Below are 17,580 nucleotides of genomic sequence, written 5' to 3'. Positions count from 1 at the left end.
ACCTTGACTGTTGTAGGTCCTGGTCCTGGTTCGTCAGTGTCCCATCCTTGGTCACTGATGAACATAACTCCTTTGGTGGCATGTACGTTCCTCCACTTATCCCAAGTGGTGGTTGTAATACCTACCATTTTTTCGTATGGTTAGTGGCCCATAGTTCGTTTAGTTCTGTGTCTTTTATGATTATGGCCTGTCCTTGGGCAAGGGACACTATTTTGTTCCAGAATAGCTCTACCAGGGCCATTTTAGTCCCTGTACTGGAGTACTTCATTGTGGGCCCTTTCAGCTGTTTGCTGTAACATTTGAATTGTTTTTCCTGATAGCTCATTCGAAATCCAAATGTAGCCATCCCTCACCACCTCTGGCCCTTCAAGTTTCAGACACAGCCAGAGGGGTACGTTGGGGTCTCTGGGCTTATTTTCTTGGGCTTCTATGGCCATTAATTTCAATTTTTCCCAGGATTCTTCAATTTTCTTGTCCCATGTCATGGTTTGTCTACCATATTCTTTGTGTGACATGGCCTTTTGATGCCCTTCTCTTGTTATGCCTCTGTAGCAATGCTTTGCAGCTCTGTTATAACCTTTGACGTGGTTTCTTAGATACCCTATTTTGCCTAGGGCCCTCTGCATTTCCTTTACTGTGTGAGGCTTGCTGAGCTCTGCTACTTTTTCAAAGAAATGTTGGCTTGCGGTGATTCCAGTGCCTATAGTGAAACCGAGAAAGTTCACTTCCTCTCGACCTATTTGGCTCTTTGTCAAGTTCAGTTTCATGCCTGCTCTGTTGAGTCTGTCTGGGGCTGCTATTACTGCCTCTGTGTGTTCTGACTCTCTCTATTTGGTCTGGAACCAAAAAAAAAATCATTTTTTATGACTCCCCTTACTTATAATTTTTTTGCGTCCGATAAGCTGAGGAGATTTTCTTCTCCTTGTAGCATATTTATCCCTATGTGGTTTATTATTTTCAGATCCTTTTTTTTAAAGACCATCCTGAAATTTTACCCTGAGGCGTCCACTCTTTGCATTATTTACTTCCCTGTAAACGTCCCATTCCCCTACTCCTGTGTCAGTGTCTAACTGACCTAATACATATGCACATGGGTCACTATCTGTCTCAGCTCTTTCAATGTAGTTATGTCTATGTTTAACTTCCTCTTAACTGCTGCTTTTAATAGCTGTGGTTTAAAACCGGCCTTTTTCGCTTCTGCATCTGCTTCCTGTTGCCGCAGCTAAATGCTGTCAGTAGCAGATATGGTCTCTGTTTCCAAATATTGACTGACTGTCTCACTGTCTCCCTGTTTACACTAATGCATTTTATAGAACTCAACATTTCTATGTAGTAACCTATAAGATAATTATATAGTTCAACTTAATTAACCCGATACTCTCAATGACCCTGTGTCACAACAGATGCCATATATTCTTGTCATCTTTCTACTATTTGAAGACAAATCTTCAAATGATTAGATAAGGCCAGAACACCGCTGAACAATTGTTACAATATTCCTGTCAGCTCACACTGGACCCAAACACAGCACACACACGCCTCTCTCTGTCTGAAGGGAACAGAAATATGTTTTCTGTCCATCCAGACAGATTCACCAAAGGTTCTGTGAAAGGGTCTGTCTCTCTGGGAGGTGGAGAGGACTGGTGGTGTTCTGTTACAGCAGTTACATATAAAGTCCACTGTAATTGGTATTTAACAATAACCTGGAGTTAATCTTATCTGTAAGTTTATATATGTCATGATGTGCGTGGTATGGGATCCATTACCTACAGTACTTTATTATCCCTAAGAACTGCAACATATTTATTTTCATAATTAAATTTAATGTCTTATAAAATCACTCTTTTCTACCTTCATCTTTTTTCTGTCCCTAAAGGTTGGACTTAAAATATACCCTAAATATTTAACATAACTCTTCCTGCATGGCTCTCAACATTACACTAGTGTCTCCTAGAGGTTCATGTTGGAGTCCCATCTTGTCAGCAGGGCCACTTGCCATCCCAAGGGGTACCAGGGCTGTGCATAGAAGGCCACTTTGCCACAAAACAAGGGCACTCACATCCTCTGGCCCCCTTCTTTTTCTGGAATGACCTTTAATTCTGGAGACAGAAACCCAATTTACCTAGGATAGGATAAAGTAATTACTAAAAGACCTAGATGCACTATTGGTCTGCCTGCCAATTTTAACTGGATAAGAGCGCTGACTTAAAAAATAATTCACTCTTGTTAACATATCTTCACCTTGAGGTTTGTATAAATTTCCTATTTAGTTAAACTCTATAATATTTTCTAGTTTCCTCAGGGATTTTTTTCTCAAAGAGTAGTTTCCTCAGGGATTTTTTTCTCAAAGAGTAGACTCTAACCCGCCATTGCTCTTTACCTCAAGATTTAATTTAGATTTCCTATTTAGTTATAAACTCTATAGTACTTTCTTATTTCTCAGGGATTTTCCCTCAAAGAGTAGACTCTAACCCGTCATTGCTCTTTACCTCGAGATTTAATTTAGATTTCCTATTTAGTTATAAACTCTATAGTACTTTCTTATTTCTCAGGGATTTTCCCTCATACAACGCCCATAGTGACAGTTACGCACTATATTAGCTTTACTTTCCCAAGGAAATAATACAATTATTTGTTATAGACTTTGAATAGAGACTGGTGTTCCTTAATCATTTTATAATTAATTTCCACCTGTTCCAACAATTTCTAGTGAAGTTGATCAGTCTTCACGGGAAATTCTTAGGATTCAGGGCTATTTGCCTAATCCTGTTATTGGAGGGGCCGTCTGTTCCCTCTTGGTCAGCGGCCCCAGGGTATTCCTGGTACGCATATTGCGAGCCTAGTGCTGGGCAGACCTGCCTTTTGCCTGCGTATCATTTCCTGTTCTGAACCATTATTTTCTACCCTACTTTGCTCCTCATGAGCTGCCGTAGTATCTATGGTAGTTGCCATTTAGGGTTCTTTTCTGGAATTTTTTATCATCCCAGAAAGTTGTCTACCCTCAAATCCTAGAAGGTATTTTATGGCTGTCTGGTCTACCGTTCTCAGTTTACCCCATGGTAAACCCGGTACGAAGAAACATCCTGATGGTTTGTAAGGTAAGGCACTAGCTCGCCTAGTCCTTTGTAATTCCTCCTCGTCCCCATGTAGAGCCAATGCTCTTCCTGCGTCTGGGTAGGTTGGTACTGCCGTAGCCATATCTCTAACTCTTTAAAGATACCTACTTTAGTAAGTTGTTTGGAAGTAGAGCGCTGGTAGGGGCCGTTAACTCAGGTAGTAGTTGTCACATCTAATCAAGGTGGGTGGAATCAGGCGCAGAGAACAGATAGCGATATGAAAGTTTATTCTCCGGTGAACAAGAAACACGGTCAACCCAATAACACAGGGTGAACAATCCAACACAGGATAAAAGACAAACCGGAGAATAAGAACACAAGATACACCGACAGACATAGATGACAAATAAACAATCCCGCACAAAACAAGGGCGGGACAACCTACTATATATACAGACACTAATAAACTAAACAACACACAGGTGAAACCAATCAGACAAAACCAGACCCTGAGAGCCAGACCCTGTCCACCAGTGCAAACACGGGGGTCTCACTGCGGTGCTGGTCAGCGCTCCTCTTCTGCCGTTCTCCCGCTAACCGTAATGAGTCCTGAACGGCTTTCCAGGTGTCCTTGGAGCGCTGTACCCATTCCTCCACTGCAGGAGCCTCGGTCTGACTCTGATGCCATGGAGCCAGGACCGGCTGGTAACCTAACACACACTCAAAAGGAGACAAGTTAGTAGAGGAGTGGCGTAAGGAGTTCTGGGCTAGTTCGGCCCATGGAACATACCTTGCCCACTCACCAGGCCGGTCCTGACAATAGGACCGCAGAAACCTGCCCACATCCTGGTTTACGCGCTCCACCTGCCCATTACTCTCGGGGTGAAAACCTGAGGTTAAGCTAACCGAGACCCCCAGTCTCTCCATAAACGCCCTCCACACTCTGGACGTGAATTGGGGACCCCGATCAGAGACAATGTCCTCAGGCACCCCATAGTGCCGGAAGACATGGGTAAACAAAGCCTCAGCAGTCTGCAGGGCCGTAGGGAGACCGGGCAACGGAATGAGGCGACAGGACTTAGAAAACCGATCCACATCGACCAGGATCGTAGTACTTCCCTGGGACGGGGGACGGTCGGTAAGAAAATCCACCGATAAGTGTGTCCACGGCCGTTGTGGAACGGGGAGGGGTTGTAATTTCCCTCTAGGCAGGTGCCGAGGAGCCTTGCTCTGAGCACACACTGAGCAGGAGGAGACATAAAATCTCACGTCTTTAGCCAGTGTGGGCCACCAGTATCTCCCTTTCAGACTCTGCACTGTCCTCTTGATACCAGGATGACCCGAGGAGGGAAGAGTATGAGCCCACCTAATCAGCTTGTCCCGGACCACCCTCGGCACGTACTTGGTCCCTACTGGACAGTTAGGAGGAGCCGGCTCTGACCGTGAGGCCCTCTCTATCTCAGCGTCCACCTCCCATACCACCGGTGCCACGAGACATGACGGTGGAATGATGGGAGTTGGCTCAACTGACCGTTCCTCGGTATCATAGAGGCGAGACTGTGCGTCAGCTTTGGTGTTTTGGGAGCCTGGCCGATATGTGAGGGTAAACTGGAACCTGGTAAAAAACATGGCCCATCTAGCCTGACGTGGATTTAGTCTCTTTGCTGCCCGGATGTACTCGAGATTACGATGGTCAGTCCAGATGAGAAAAGGGTATTTAGCCCCCTCAAGCCAATGTCTCCACACCTTCAGAGCCTTGACTACAGCTAACAACTCCCGGTCCCCCACATCATAGTTTCGCTCCGCTGGGCTGAGCTTGCTCGAAAAGAAAGCACATGGGCGGAGCTTGGATGGCACGCCCGAGCGTTGGGACAGCACGGCTCCAACCCCAGCCTCGGACGCATCCACCTCCACTATGAACGCTAAAGAGGGGTCCGGATGCGCCAACACGGGCGCATTGGTGAACAGCTCCTTCAGACGACTGAAAGCTCTGCCCGCCTCTGCTGACCAGCGCAAGCGCACCGGTCCTCCCTTCAGCAATGAGGTGATGGGAGCAGCCACCTGACCAAAACCCCGGATAAACCTCCGGTAGTAATTGGCAAACCCTAAAAACTGCTGCACTTCTTTCACCGTGGTCGGAGTCGGCCAATTACGCACGGCTGTAACGCGATCATCCTCCATCACCACCCCGGAGGTGGAAATACGATACCCCAGGAAGGAAACGGACTGTTTGAAAAACTCACATTTCTCCTCCTTGCAATACAGGTGTTACGCACGCCTCTAGGAAGAGGGAACGCAACACCCTGCTACAACTAAACTCTCTGTGAAGCGAAAAAGGTATGGACTGTAGGTGCGAGTAAAAATGACAACAAGCAGAATGTGGTACCGTTTACAAGGACTTTATTCCTTTACACGGTAATATAGGGAAAAGGGGCTGGACGGAACCAAAGCAAAGAAATTAAATCTCAAAGCCCCCCCTCTCCTATCTTACCTGCCTACCCACTACTTACCTAATTTAGCACCACCTGGTGCCCTAACCAAAATACAGGGGGTGGTCCGCCCAGGTCTTACCTAGTGTGCCTAGACAGCGAATATGCTACGGGTATATGTATGCCCGCGGGCCTCTTGCCTAAGCACTCCCAAGGTGCCTTCCCCTTCCCCCCTGGGAACAAATGAAACAGAATATTAAACTATTTCACAAACAAACTAAGAAACAAAGGACATCAAATAAGCTCTATCTGACCAACAAACTCACAAAACATACCAACTCTCAGCAATGAACTCTCAGCAAAATCAACCTCTATCAAAATATCTCTGCAATGACCTCCCAGAAAATCTCTCTTGACCTCCCAGCAAATCTCTCTACAAAAACATCTCCTGAACAGAACACTGGCTATTATATAGCTTCAGATTGAATGGGTAATTGGAGACAGCTGAGTCTTAACGAGGGGGCGGGGTCAGCTCTCCAATTAGCCATGGAGTCGACCAATCAGCTGCTTGAGGGATTTCAGGAAGCCATTTCCTGAAATAAACACATGCAAATATACAAACTACAATATATAAACTGGGGAACGTAACAACAGGTCATGCTCCAGTAGTCGCCCAAGTACCTTACGCACCAGAGACACATGCTCCGCGCGTGTGGCAGAATAGATCAAGATGTCATCAATGTACACTACCACTCCCTGCCCGAGCAGGTCTCGGAGAATCTCATCTACGAAGGATTGGAAAACGGCTGGAGCATTCTTCAACCCGTATGGCATGACGCAGTACTCATAATGACCAGAAGTAGTACTAAATGCGGTTTTCCACTCATCTCCTCCCCGGATACGTACCAGATTATACGCGCTCCTCAGATCCAGTTTTGTGAAGAAGCGCGCCCCGTGAAATGATTCCATTGCCGTAGCGATGAGAGGTAGTGGGTAACTAAACCCCACTGTGATGGAATTTAGACCTCTATAATCAATACACGGACGCAGACCTCCATCCTTCTTCTTCACAAAAAAGAAACTCGAGGAGATGGGTGATATGGAGGGCTGAATGTACCCCTGTCCCAGCGATTCAGAAACATATGTTTCCATCGCAACTGTCTCCTCCTGGGACAATGGATACACGTGACTCCTAGGAAGTGCAGCGTTTTCCAGAAAGTTTATCGCGCAGTCCTCTTGACGATGAGGTGGTAATTGGGTCGCCTTCCCTTTACTAAAGGCGATAGCCAAATCGGCATATTCAGAGGGAATGCGCACGGTGGAAACTTGGTCTGGACTCTCCACCGTAGTCGCACCAACGGCAACTCCTATACACCTACCTGAACACTCCTCTGACCACCCCTTAAGAGCCCCATGTCACCAGGAAATCACCGGGTTGTGTTGAGCTAACCAGGGAACCCCCAACACCACTGGAAACGCAGGTGAATCTATAAGGAACATGCTAATCTGCTCCTTATGATCACCCTGCGTTACCATGTCCAGCGGCACCGTAGCCTCACTAATTACTCCTGACCCTAATGGTCGGCTATCTAAGGAGTGCACGGGGAAAGGTCGATCTAACGACACCAGGGGAATCCCTAGCCTTAACGCAAGCCCACGATCCATAAAATTCCCAGCTGCGCCTGAATCGACTAGCGCCTTATGCTGTAGAGAGGGGGAAAACCCAGGGAAAGAAATCAATACAAACACATGACCGACAGGAAGCTCTGAATGAGTTTGGTGCTTACTCACCTGGGGTGATCGAGCAGTGTTCCGCCTATCCTCCCGACTCCTAGACGAGTTCCTCCAGCACCGGTCGGACGTGTGCCCTCGTCGACCACAACTGGTGCAGGAGGACACTCCTCCTCCGGTCCCCCTCGAAGCCGTACCTCCTAAGTCCATAGGGATAGGGACAGGGGGGCTGGGGGATAGGAAACGACAGGACCTGATCCGAAAACGCCCGCGAGCAGCCAGCAGGTTGTCGAGACGGATAGCCAGATCGATAAGTCCATCCAGTGTGAATGTGGTGTCCCGACATGCCAGCTCCCTGCGGACGTCCTCCCTGAGACTACATCTAAAATGATCAATCAAGGCCCTGTCGTTCCATCCTGCTCCTGCTGCCAAAGTCCTAAACTCTAAAGCAAAATCCTGTATGCTCCTCGTCTCCTGACGCAGGTGGAACAGCCGTTCACCCGCCGCCCGACCCTCTGGTGGATGGTCAAAAACAGCTCGTAATCGGCGGGTGAACTCTGGGTAATTATCCTTAGCCGAGTCCGGACCATTCCACACTGCGTTGGACCACTCGAGGGCTTGCCCAGTCAAGCAGGAGACTAGGGCGCACACACTCTCCTCTCCAGAGGGAGCAGGACGCACGGTAGCCAGGTATAGTTCCAGTTGAAGGAGGAAACCCTGGCACCCAGCCGCCGATCCGTCATACTCCCGTGGGAGTGTCAGCCGAAGAGCCCCGGAGGCAGATGTGGTCACAGAAACAGGAGGTGCTGGAGAAGGGGTTGCTAGAGATGAGGTGGGGAGGCCACTCCTCTCCCATCGATCCATTCTTTCCATCATTTGGTCCATAGCAGAACCAATCTGGTGAATCACGCTGGTCTGATGGAGGACCCTCTCCTCCATCGATGGGAGAGGAGACGCTGCTGCTCCTGCTGATTCCATGGGTGGTGCGGGATTCTGTCACGTCTAATCAAGGTGGGTGGAATCAGGCGCAGAGAGCAGATAGCGATATGAAAGTTTATTCTCCAGTGAACAAGAAACACGGTCAACCCAATAACACAGGGTGAACAATCCAACACAGGATAAAAGACGAACCGGAGAATAAGAACACAAGATACACCGACAGACATAGATGACAAATAAACAATCCCGCACAAAACAAGGGCGGGACAACCTACTATATATACAGACACTAATAAACTAAACAACACACAGGTGAAACCAATCAGACAAAACCAACAGATACACGAAAAGGGATCGGTAGTGGCTAGTAGGACGGTGACGACGACCGCCGAGCACCGCCTGAACGGGCAGGAGAGCCAACCTCGGCGGAAGTCGTGACAGTAGTAGAGTCTTAAATAGAGGTGTGGGGCCCCACGTTGGGCGCCAAGTGTCGCGATACGAAACCTTCAGCCCTGCCCCTTGGCCGGCAGCGGGGTGCTAGAGGTGGTTAGCATCCCGTTCCCTGGATTGGACAGGGCACTATAGATACTTCAGGTTATCTCGGTATGACCAGGACCGCTCGCATAGCCCTGCCTCTCTTTCTATATCCAAGCGTTGTCTGCGTAGAGAGGTCTTTTGCCTTGTCACTCTCAACGGTCTAGCTCTAGCTGGGATGTGTGAACCCCACCTTTATCCCCTAGACTCTTTGTTTCACCACTAATTGGTCCTTGAGTTATTATTAAGCACTAGTCCTACCAGTCTCTATATGATTTCCCTGTGGTTGAGTGTTTCCCCTCTGTGATGTATCTAGTTTAAAGTGTGAAGACCTTTAGTCAACTTAGTCTCACTACTCTGCCCGTCGGCTATGTATCGCTTGGAAAATAAAACTTAGATAGATCGATAAGACAAATAAATGAATCACTACTGGACACACCTTCCTCCTTGTCTTTTAATGGTAACTCATTCTGTCATAGAGCATTGATCCCCGTTTCCAGTGTCCCGGTAGCGGGGAGTGTCAGAGTTGTTATCTCCCGTGCCGTTAACTGTCTTTGAGAGAACCTTTTACTCGAGACAAAATAAGACTACCGTTTATTTTTGAAAACACTCTGTTTTTTTGTCTTTTTATACAATCAAACACACTTCAAAATACACCATTTGTTACTCGGTCACACACAGCGTTAATCAAAAACATGCAAATGCCTTAATGCTCTATAAAATGCCTGGTACAATGATAACACTTATCTCTATATTAAATGCTTATAATAGTTATTTAATTACCTTTGAGAGATGACGAGGAGACCCACGAGATCAGGAGCAGAGTTTCAATCGGTCAGAATTTGAGAAATTTAGTTTAGTGTAGCGACTCCCCTCTAACTGCCGAGAGATTGAATTGGAGTCGTTATTTTAACTAAATTGGATTCAAGTTATATTGAATGAGGAAACTAGAGTCGTTCTTGGTCAACTGATCGTCTACTGATGTTTCACTATCCTCCAACGAAAACCCCCTGGGTTCAGTGTTTAAGTCCTGATGCCAAACTATTTCCAGTAATGCCGGTGATTAGACCTTGGTCAGGCGATCACAAAGCAGGGACTGTCATATAGTGGACAAAGCCTCAAGAACCACACACTGCCAGTAGTAATGGTTTGGAATAGATAGGAACACGAGGAGTCTCAGCACAAGAATCTAGTCCAAATTCAATAGAGTTAGAATCTAGAGATGAGCCAGGCACCAATACCTGGTTCAAATGGTTGTCTCTATGAATTCAGAATTCAAGAAGTCAGCGCCAAAGTAATGGAAAATGTCTCTTTATATACCTTTTGATTCTCTGCACCCGATCCGCTGCTCCTCCCATTCCCTCAGAGCAGAGAGGGTGATGACATATCTTACAACAGGAAATACTTTTCTTACAGTGCGCATATGGGCCTCTGTTTATGACAGTGCCCTTACTCTATCAGCAATGAGTCTATCAGCTGTTCCCATTCAGAGGTGTCACTTGAGGCAGAGGGTGATTCTTCCTGACACCAGTCAGGTTCAATAGTTGGTTGGCTTGAATCGTCTTCTGGTGGCTTTGCCCAATCCGGTATTTCAGTAGGCGAGGTCATCTCTGTCTCTACCCTTGGTGGGTAAGACAGGGGAAGAGGACCAGGAGGTAGATCCATTTGGCCTTTTACTACAGTGTCATGATATGTACAGTTATGTTTTAAATTAAATGTTTTAAATTAAATGGTACATAGGTTTGTGATATAGATTGATTTACATTTAGCATTGCAATGCTGACAGAAATACAATATTACACATTGCCCCACATTACAAAACCACTTCCAATTCTTGTGTACATGTGGTCCTCAGTTGGGTACGATGCTATTTATAAACAGGTAGAACAGTCTCGTCCAACCATCCCTTTCAGTTGGGTACGATGCTATTTATAAACAGGTAGAACAGTCTCGTCCAACCATCCCTTTCAGTTGGGTACGATGCTATTTATAAACAGGTAGAACAGTCTCGTCCAACCATCCCTTTCAGTTGGGTACGATGCTATTTATAAACAGGTAGAACAGTCTCGTCTTACCATCCCTTTCAGTTGGGTACGATGCTATTTATAAACAGGTAGAACAGTCTCGTCCAACCATCCCTTTCAGTTGGGTACGATGCTATTTATAAACAGGTAGAACAGTCTCGTCCAACCATCCCTTTCAGTTGGGTACGATGCTATTTATAAACAGGTAGAACAGTCTCGTCCAACCATCCCTTTCAGTTGGGTACGATGCTATTTATAAACAGGTAGAACAGTCTCGTCCAACCATCCCTTTCAGTTGGGTACGATGCTATTTATAAACAGGTAGAACAGTCTCGTCCAACCATCCCTTTCAGTTGGGTACGATGCTATTTATAAACAGGTAGAACAGTCTCATCCAGCCATCCCTTTCAGTTGGGTACGATGCTATTTATAAACAGGTAGAACAGTCTCGTCCAACCATCCCTTTCAGTTGGCTATTTATAAACAGGTAGAACAGTCTGTCCAACCATCCCTTTCAGTTTATGCTATTTATAAACAGGTAGAACAGTCTCGTCCAACCATCCCTTTCAGTTGGGTACGATGCTATTTATAAACAGGTAGAACAGTCTCGTCCAACCATCCCTTTCAGTTGGGTACGATGCTATTTATAAACAGGTAGAACAGTCTCGTCCAACCATCCCTTTCAGTTGGGTACGATGCTATTTATAAACAGGTAGAACAGTCTCGTCCAACCATCCCTTTCAGTTGCCAGAGGCAACTCTAAATCATCAAAGTACTACATTCTTTTTCTCCCCAGTGTCAAATATACACTATTGTGGACAACCAAGGATTACAACTATGTTCAGTCCTTCAGCAGTTTATCTTATATGTTTCAGGTCTAGTTTGTAAGTTTGATTAAACAAAGTTGTAAAACAAGTTTGTAAAACAACTTCCAATTGATTTGGAACAAGATATGTTTCTAGGCAAGTTCCTTTTTGTGAAATTGTTTGGTGCTTGAAAGAGGAAATATGAATTTATTATGAGGACACCAGTCCTTCTGCGAGACCAGCTGCCTGCCACATGAAATCCCAAATCTGGCAACTTCCTGGCTGTGGCAATATGAGGCAAACCACGTCTGTCTCAATCAAGAATGTACTTTCCAAAACCCACTGGCACTGTTTAAAGAAACAAACAGTTTTTGTAAAAAATTATTATAATAATACGAAATATATGTATATCTTAGAGATTTTCCTTTCCCACAGTATAACCTTTGTTCTGCAGCATTTATGAATAATGTTCAGTATTAATATTTATCACAGGTTGAATCAGGGTCTCTCTGTGGGGTCTTCAAGGATAATAGTGGTCCTGGTGATGGTTTTTAGAAGCCTGGTTATTACATTATAATACAAGCAGATAGCATATAGCTAGGTACTGTACATCCTGTACAGGTATGTTACAAATGCCTGGTTTGGGTTTAGATAGAATCAGAGTGATCTGAGAGAGTACTAGGGGTCTTAGTGGGGGTCCTCTGATGACTCACAGTCCTGCATACAGACTCCTGCATTCTCCTCAGGCAGGGCAGGTAATGGCCCGCAGCCGCCCTGAAGTCACTCCTCAGGAATGTATAAAGTATAGGGTCCAGCACACTGTTGAGGCTCAGCAAACCCCTGCCCAGCTGGTAGGGCACAAACACTGCCTTCTCCCACTCACAGGCGTCACCATGGAGAAGCAATCCAATGTACTTTACACATCCTGTGATGTGGTAGGGGCCAAGGACCAGGATGAAGATGACCATCAGCAGAATGAGAAGCCCCCTGATGCGGTGCTTCTCTTCCGTTCCCAAGGTACCAATGGCCGACAAAGACCTCAGGGTCTTCCGGTGGAGGATCACGATGAAGGCGAGAGGGATGATGAAGGACAGGGATAAGGTGATCAATCGGTAGATGATGAACCCCTCCTTGGAAGGGTAGCTCTCGATACACAGGGTGTGATTGTCGTTGGGTTGCATTTTACGCAAGACGATGGATGGAGGCACGGCTACCACGACCCATATGCTAAGGGCTATCCATCGTGCAAACTTCAGCTTTCTCAATGCTTGGAATCTCAGAGGCTTGGCGATGGCCAAGTAGCGCTCCAAAGCGATGATGCACATGAAGGCAATGCCAGTGTAAATGCTGACGTAGAAACTGACCCCCAATAACTGGCAGGAAGTGGACCCGAATCGCCAGTTGTGACCCCTGCGATAGTAGTCAATCCATAGAGGTACAGTGAACAGTTGGAGGAGATCCGAAAGGAGCAGGTTGATCACGTACACCGGTAAGACGTTTTCAGACTTGATCAGACGATAGAGCCCGAACAGGGCCATCAGATTGAGTGGAGTGCCAATGATGAAGAAGATACTGTAGATTACAGGAAGGTAGATGGCATCTTGGCTGAGGTCCACTCCACAATTGTTGGCTTCATTCAGGTTACTATTACCAGAGCTGGGGGTGGGAGTCATGTCCATGATGTCCTTAAGAATCAAGAGGATATGTTAAGTTGATATGATATAGATTGTATAGTAAGTATTTACCCCATTACACATTCTGAGCCTGTAACTTGATGCTTTCACTATTTAAATTATATTTTATTAATCAACACCTTCAACTTGACACTAAGAGGGTATAAAGTATCATTGAAACTAGAGGATATAAAGTATCATTGAAACTAGAGGGTATAAAGTATCATTGAAACTAGAGGATATAAAGTATCATTAAAACTAGAGGGTATAAAGTATCATTAAAACTAGAGGGTATAAAGTATCATTAAAACTAGAGGGAATAAAGTATCATTAAAACTAGAGGGTATAAAGAGTCATTAAAACTAGAGGGAATAAAGTATCATTAAAACTAGAGGGTATAAAGAGTCATTAAAACTAGAGGGAATAAAGTATCATTAAACTAGAGGATATAAAGTATCATTAAAACTAGAGGGAATAAAGTATCATTAAAACTAGAGGATATAAAGTATCATTAAACCCAGAGGGAATAAAGTATCATTAAACCCAGAGGGAATATAGTATCATTAAATCTAGTCGTTATAAAGTATCATTAAAACTAGTGGGTATCAAGTATCATTAAAACGAGTTGGTACAACCTACCATTAAAAGGGTGTGAAGTCTCATTAAAACAAGTGGGTACAACCTACCATTAAAAGGGTGTGAAGTATCATTAAAACAAGTGGGTACAACCTACCATTAAAAGGGTGTGAAGTATCATTAAAACAAGTGGGTACAACCTACCATTAAAAGGGTGTGAAGTCTCATTAAAACAAGTGGGTACAACCTACCATTAAAAGGGTGTGAAGTATCATTAAAACGAGAGTGTAAAAAAACATATAGATGACCACTAAATTACCATTCATTTCAAAACACTGATGTGAATTCTCTCCCTGACTTTGTCTTCTTATGTTATCAAAATATTAATATGACAGAACTAATCAAAACATACCTGAAATCCTGTATTCGCTGCACTTTTCCAACAATATCAGAACGTCTTATTGGGAAACTTCATTAAAGAGAGTGTGAGTTGAATAGTCAGTACCAAACGATATGCCAACAGTGTGTCTTTGTACAGGATGTGAAGTAATGCCATAGAGATATTTATTTTGATGGTGGTGAAACAGAAGTCATAAAATGAAACACGTTACATTAACCACAGCAGGAAGTTGAGAAGCTAAAATGTGCCAGTCACTGTGTTGTTAATTACTGGTCAACAGAGAAATAACTATATAAAATGTGTAAACCAGATCTGCCTCCGTAAGTCACTGTCACTGAATAACACATGTAATAATATCCCATGACGTTCCCAGTATTTCTGCTGTTTTGTGTATAATATGATCATTCTGACTGACTGTTTTAACGGGTCAATTGACTCCATTTTCTGTACAGATGTAGGATCTTAATTTGAGCCAGTTTGCTACAGCAGGGAAATAATCCTGCAGAAACAGGAAATGTGAATTATTATGTGGATTATAATTAAGACATTTTTGTAAGAGTTGATACATTTTTCGTAAGGGAAAATCAAGAGTTACATTTCTAAATGGAAATTGCAAACTTCAGAAGTCTTTTTATTAAACCTCAAATACACTACAAGTTCTCCTCTAACAGGCTGATCAGATTTAGATCCTATACCTGTATGTATACACCTGTTATCAAACTGTCAGTAAAAAGGATACTCAATACATAAACCAGCAGTTTTTTAACCTTTTTACCTACGTTTTGTGGCTGTAGCACCAAGTCCTTACTGAGCTACAGTACCATTCAATGGATCACGGGCCCCGGCAGGTCAGGGTATCATCCACACAGATGATCTATACGACAGAGAGATGAGTTACTTATCTCCAGTCCTGTCTATAAGAGTTTACAAGAGGTGAAACATGCTGCTGGAGTATATCTCATCCCCCAAAGAACTATGGTTAGAAACAAGAAGTCTCTTCTGTATACTTCCTGTAAAAATCAGGTCATTCATAGTTTGTTAATTATACATTATTTCCTCAGTGATTGTTGGGTCCAGTGATGCTTTTATTAGTCTGTTATTACACCTTTCATTACAGAGAGACAGAGAGATAAAATAATCAGCATCCTTGTTCACATCATCACCACCACCACCACCACCATCATCATCATCATCATCATCACCACCACCATCATCACCACCACCATCATCATCATCATCATCATCATCATCATCCTCATCACCACCACCACCACCACCATCGCCACCACCACCTTCATCATCATCATCATCATCACCACCACCACCACCACCACCATCATCATCGCCACCACCGCCATCATCACCATCATCACTAACCACCATCATCATCATCATCATCACCACCACCATCACCATCATCATCATCACTAACCACCATCATCACCACCACCATCACCACCACCACCATCACCATCACCACCATCATCACTAACCACCATCACCACCACCACCACCACCATCATCACCGTCATCACCATCACCACCACCACCACAATCATCATCATCACTAACCACCACCACCACCACCACCATCACTAACCACCATCATCACCACCACCACCACTACCACCACATCATCATCATCATCATCATCACCACCACCATCACTAACCACCATCATCACCACCACCATCATCACCACCACCACCATCACCACCATCACCATTATCACCACCACCACCATCACTAACCACCATCATCACCATCACCATCATCACCACCACCATCATCACCACCACCTTCACTAACCACCATCACCACCACATCATCATCATCATCATCATCACCACCACCACCACCACCACCACCATCATCATCATCACCACCATCACCACCACCACATCATCATCATCATCACCACCACCACCACCACCACCATCATCATCATCACCACCACCACCATCACCACCACCACCACCACCACCACCATCACTAACGACCATCATCATCATCATCATCAATATAATACTCACCATCACCACCATCACCACCATAACCACCATCATCACCACCACCACCATCATCACTAACCACCACCACCACTAACCACCACCACCATCATCATCACCACCACCACCACAACCACCACCATCACCACCACCACCATCATGACTAACCACCACCACCACCACCACCATCACTAACCACCACCACCATCATCACCACCACCACCCCCCACCCCCACCACCACCACCACCATCACAACCACCACCATCATCATCACCACCACCACCACCACCACCACCACCATCATCATCACCACCACCACCACCATCGTCACCATCATCACCACCACCACCATCATCATCATCACCATCATCATCACCACCACCATCACTAACCACCACCACCACCACCATCACTAACCACCACCACAACCATCACCACCATCATCACCACCACCACCACCACCATCACCACCACCAGCAATAACCAACAACATCATCATCATCATCATCAATATAATCATCATCACCTCCACCACCATCACCACCATCATCATCATCACTAACCACCACCACCATCATCATCAATATAATCCTCATCATCACCATCACCACCATCATCACTAACCACCACCACCATCATCATCATCACTAACCACCACCACCATCATCATCATCACTAACCACCACCACCATCATCATCATCACTAACCACCACCACCACCATCATCATCAATATAATCCTCATCATCATCATCACCACCATGTTGAGTTGTGCTAAGGGGTTGAATGGTGTTCAGTAGGTGTAGTTTTGTGAATCACCTATCACATGTTACGATTATCAACATGTTCAACTGAGAGGAGATCTGGCAACGGTACATGTTATCAAGGTATAAAGATCAATGAAACACTTCCCACTGGATGGTAAACTTCATATCTTCAATTCCTTCATATCTTGTGTTGAGTGAATTCAATATGGATTTTTACATTTTCTACAGGGCATTGATTTAAAATGCTTACAAGGTGTTCAAACACTTCTTGGCAGAAATCATCTAGTTTGGCTCACACAGCTGGCTGTAGATATGGTATGCATCCCAAATGGCACCTTATTCCTTTAGTGTCCATAGTGCTCTGCTTAAAAGTAATGCACTATTTAGGGATTAGGGTGCCATTTGGGATGCATCCATGCACAGAATTCTAAAGCACTCACGACAGTTCCTACCAGGGGCATGAGTCCAACTTACAGAAATTGTTCCTGCGCCCAAATTCAATCTAAGGATCATAGGCAAAGCACTCAGATGTAAGTGGAATTAAAGTAACACAACCTGTTAGTGAAGTGTTTAACAGTAACACAACCTGTTAGTGAAGCGTTTTACAGTAATACAACCTGTTAGTGAAGCGTTTTA

The 17,580-nt window shown here is 44.9% G+C and overlaps 1 protein-coding gene across 1 annotated transcript; it reads right to left on the bottom strand.

The window, feature by feature from the left end:
- Window positions 1–11,553: 11,553 nt before the first annotated feature.
- zgc:171579 (uncharacterized protein LOC557116 homolog) lies at window positions 11,554–14,317 on the bottom strand. The gene is made up of 2 exons (XM_065022889.1): window positions 14,181–14,317; window positions 11,554–13,204 (listed from the first exon to the last, which is right to left on the bottom strand). Exon 2 carries the CDS (start codon window positions 13,196–13,198, stop codon window positions 12,167–12,169), a length of 1,032 nt encoding a protein of 343 aa, XP_064878961.1. The 5' UTR covers window positions 13,199–13,204; window positions 14,181–14,317; the 3' UTR covers window positions 11,554–12,166.
- Window positions 14,318–17,580: the final 3,263 nt, after the last annotated feature.

This window comes from Oncorhynchus nerka, linkage group LG10 (assembly GCF_034236695.1).
Source record: "Oncorhynchus nerka isolate Pitt River linkage group LG10, Oner_Uvic_2.0, whole genome shotgun sequence".
Taxonomy (NCBI): Eukaryota; Metazoa; Chordata; class Actinopteri; order Salmoniformes; family Salmonidae; genus Oncorhynchus; species Oncorhynchus nerka.
Note: the sequence above shows the minus strand (reverse complement) of the source record. Positions and strands in the feature narration are given on the sequence as shown.

What these genes read in the sequence shown, in the direction of transcription:
- zgc:171579 (XM_065022889.1), bottom strand. Translation starts at nt 13,198, where the DNA reads ATGGACATGACTCCCACCCCCAGCTCTGGTAATAGTAACCTGAATGAA.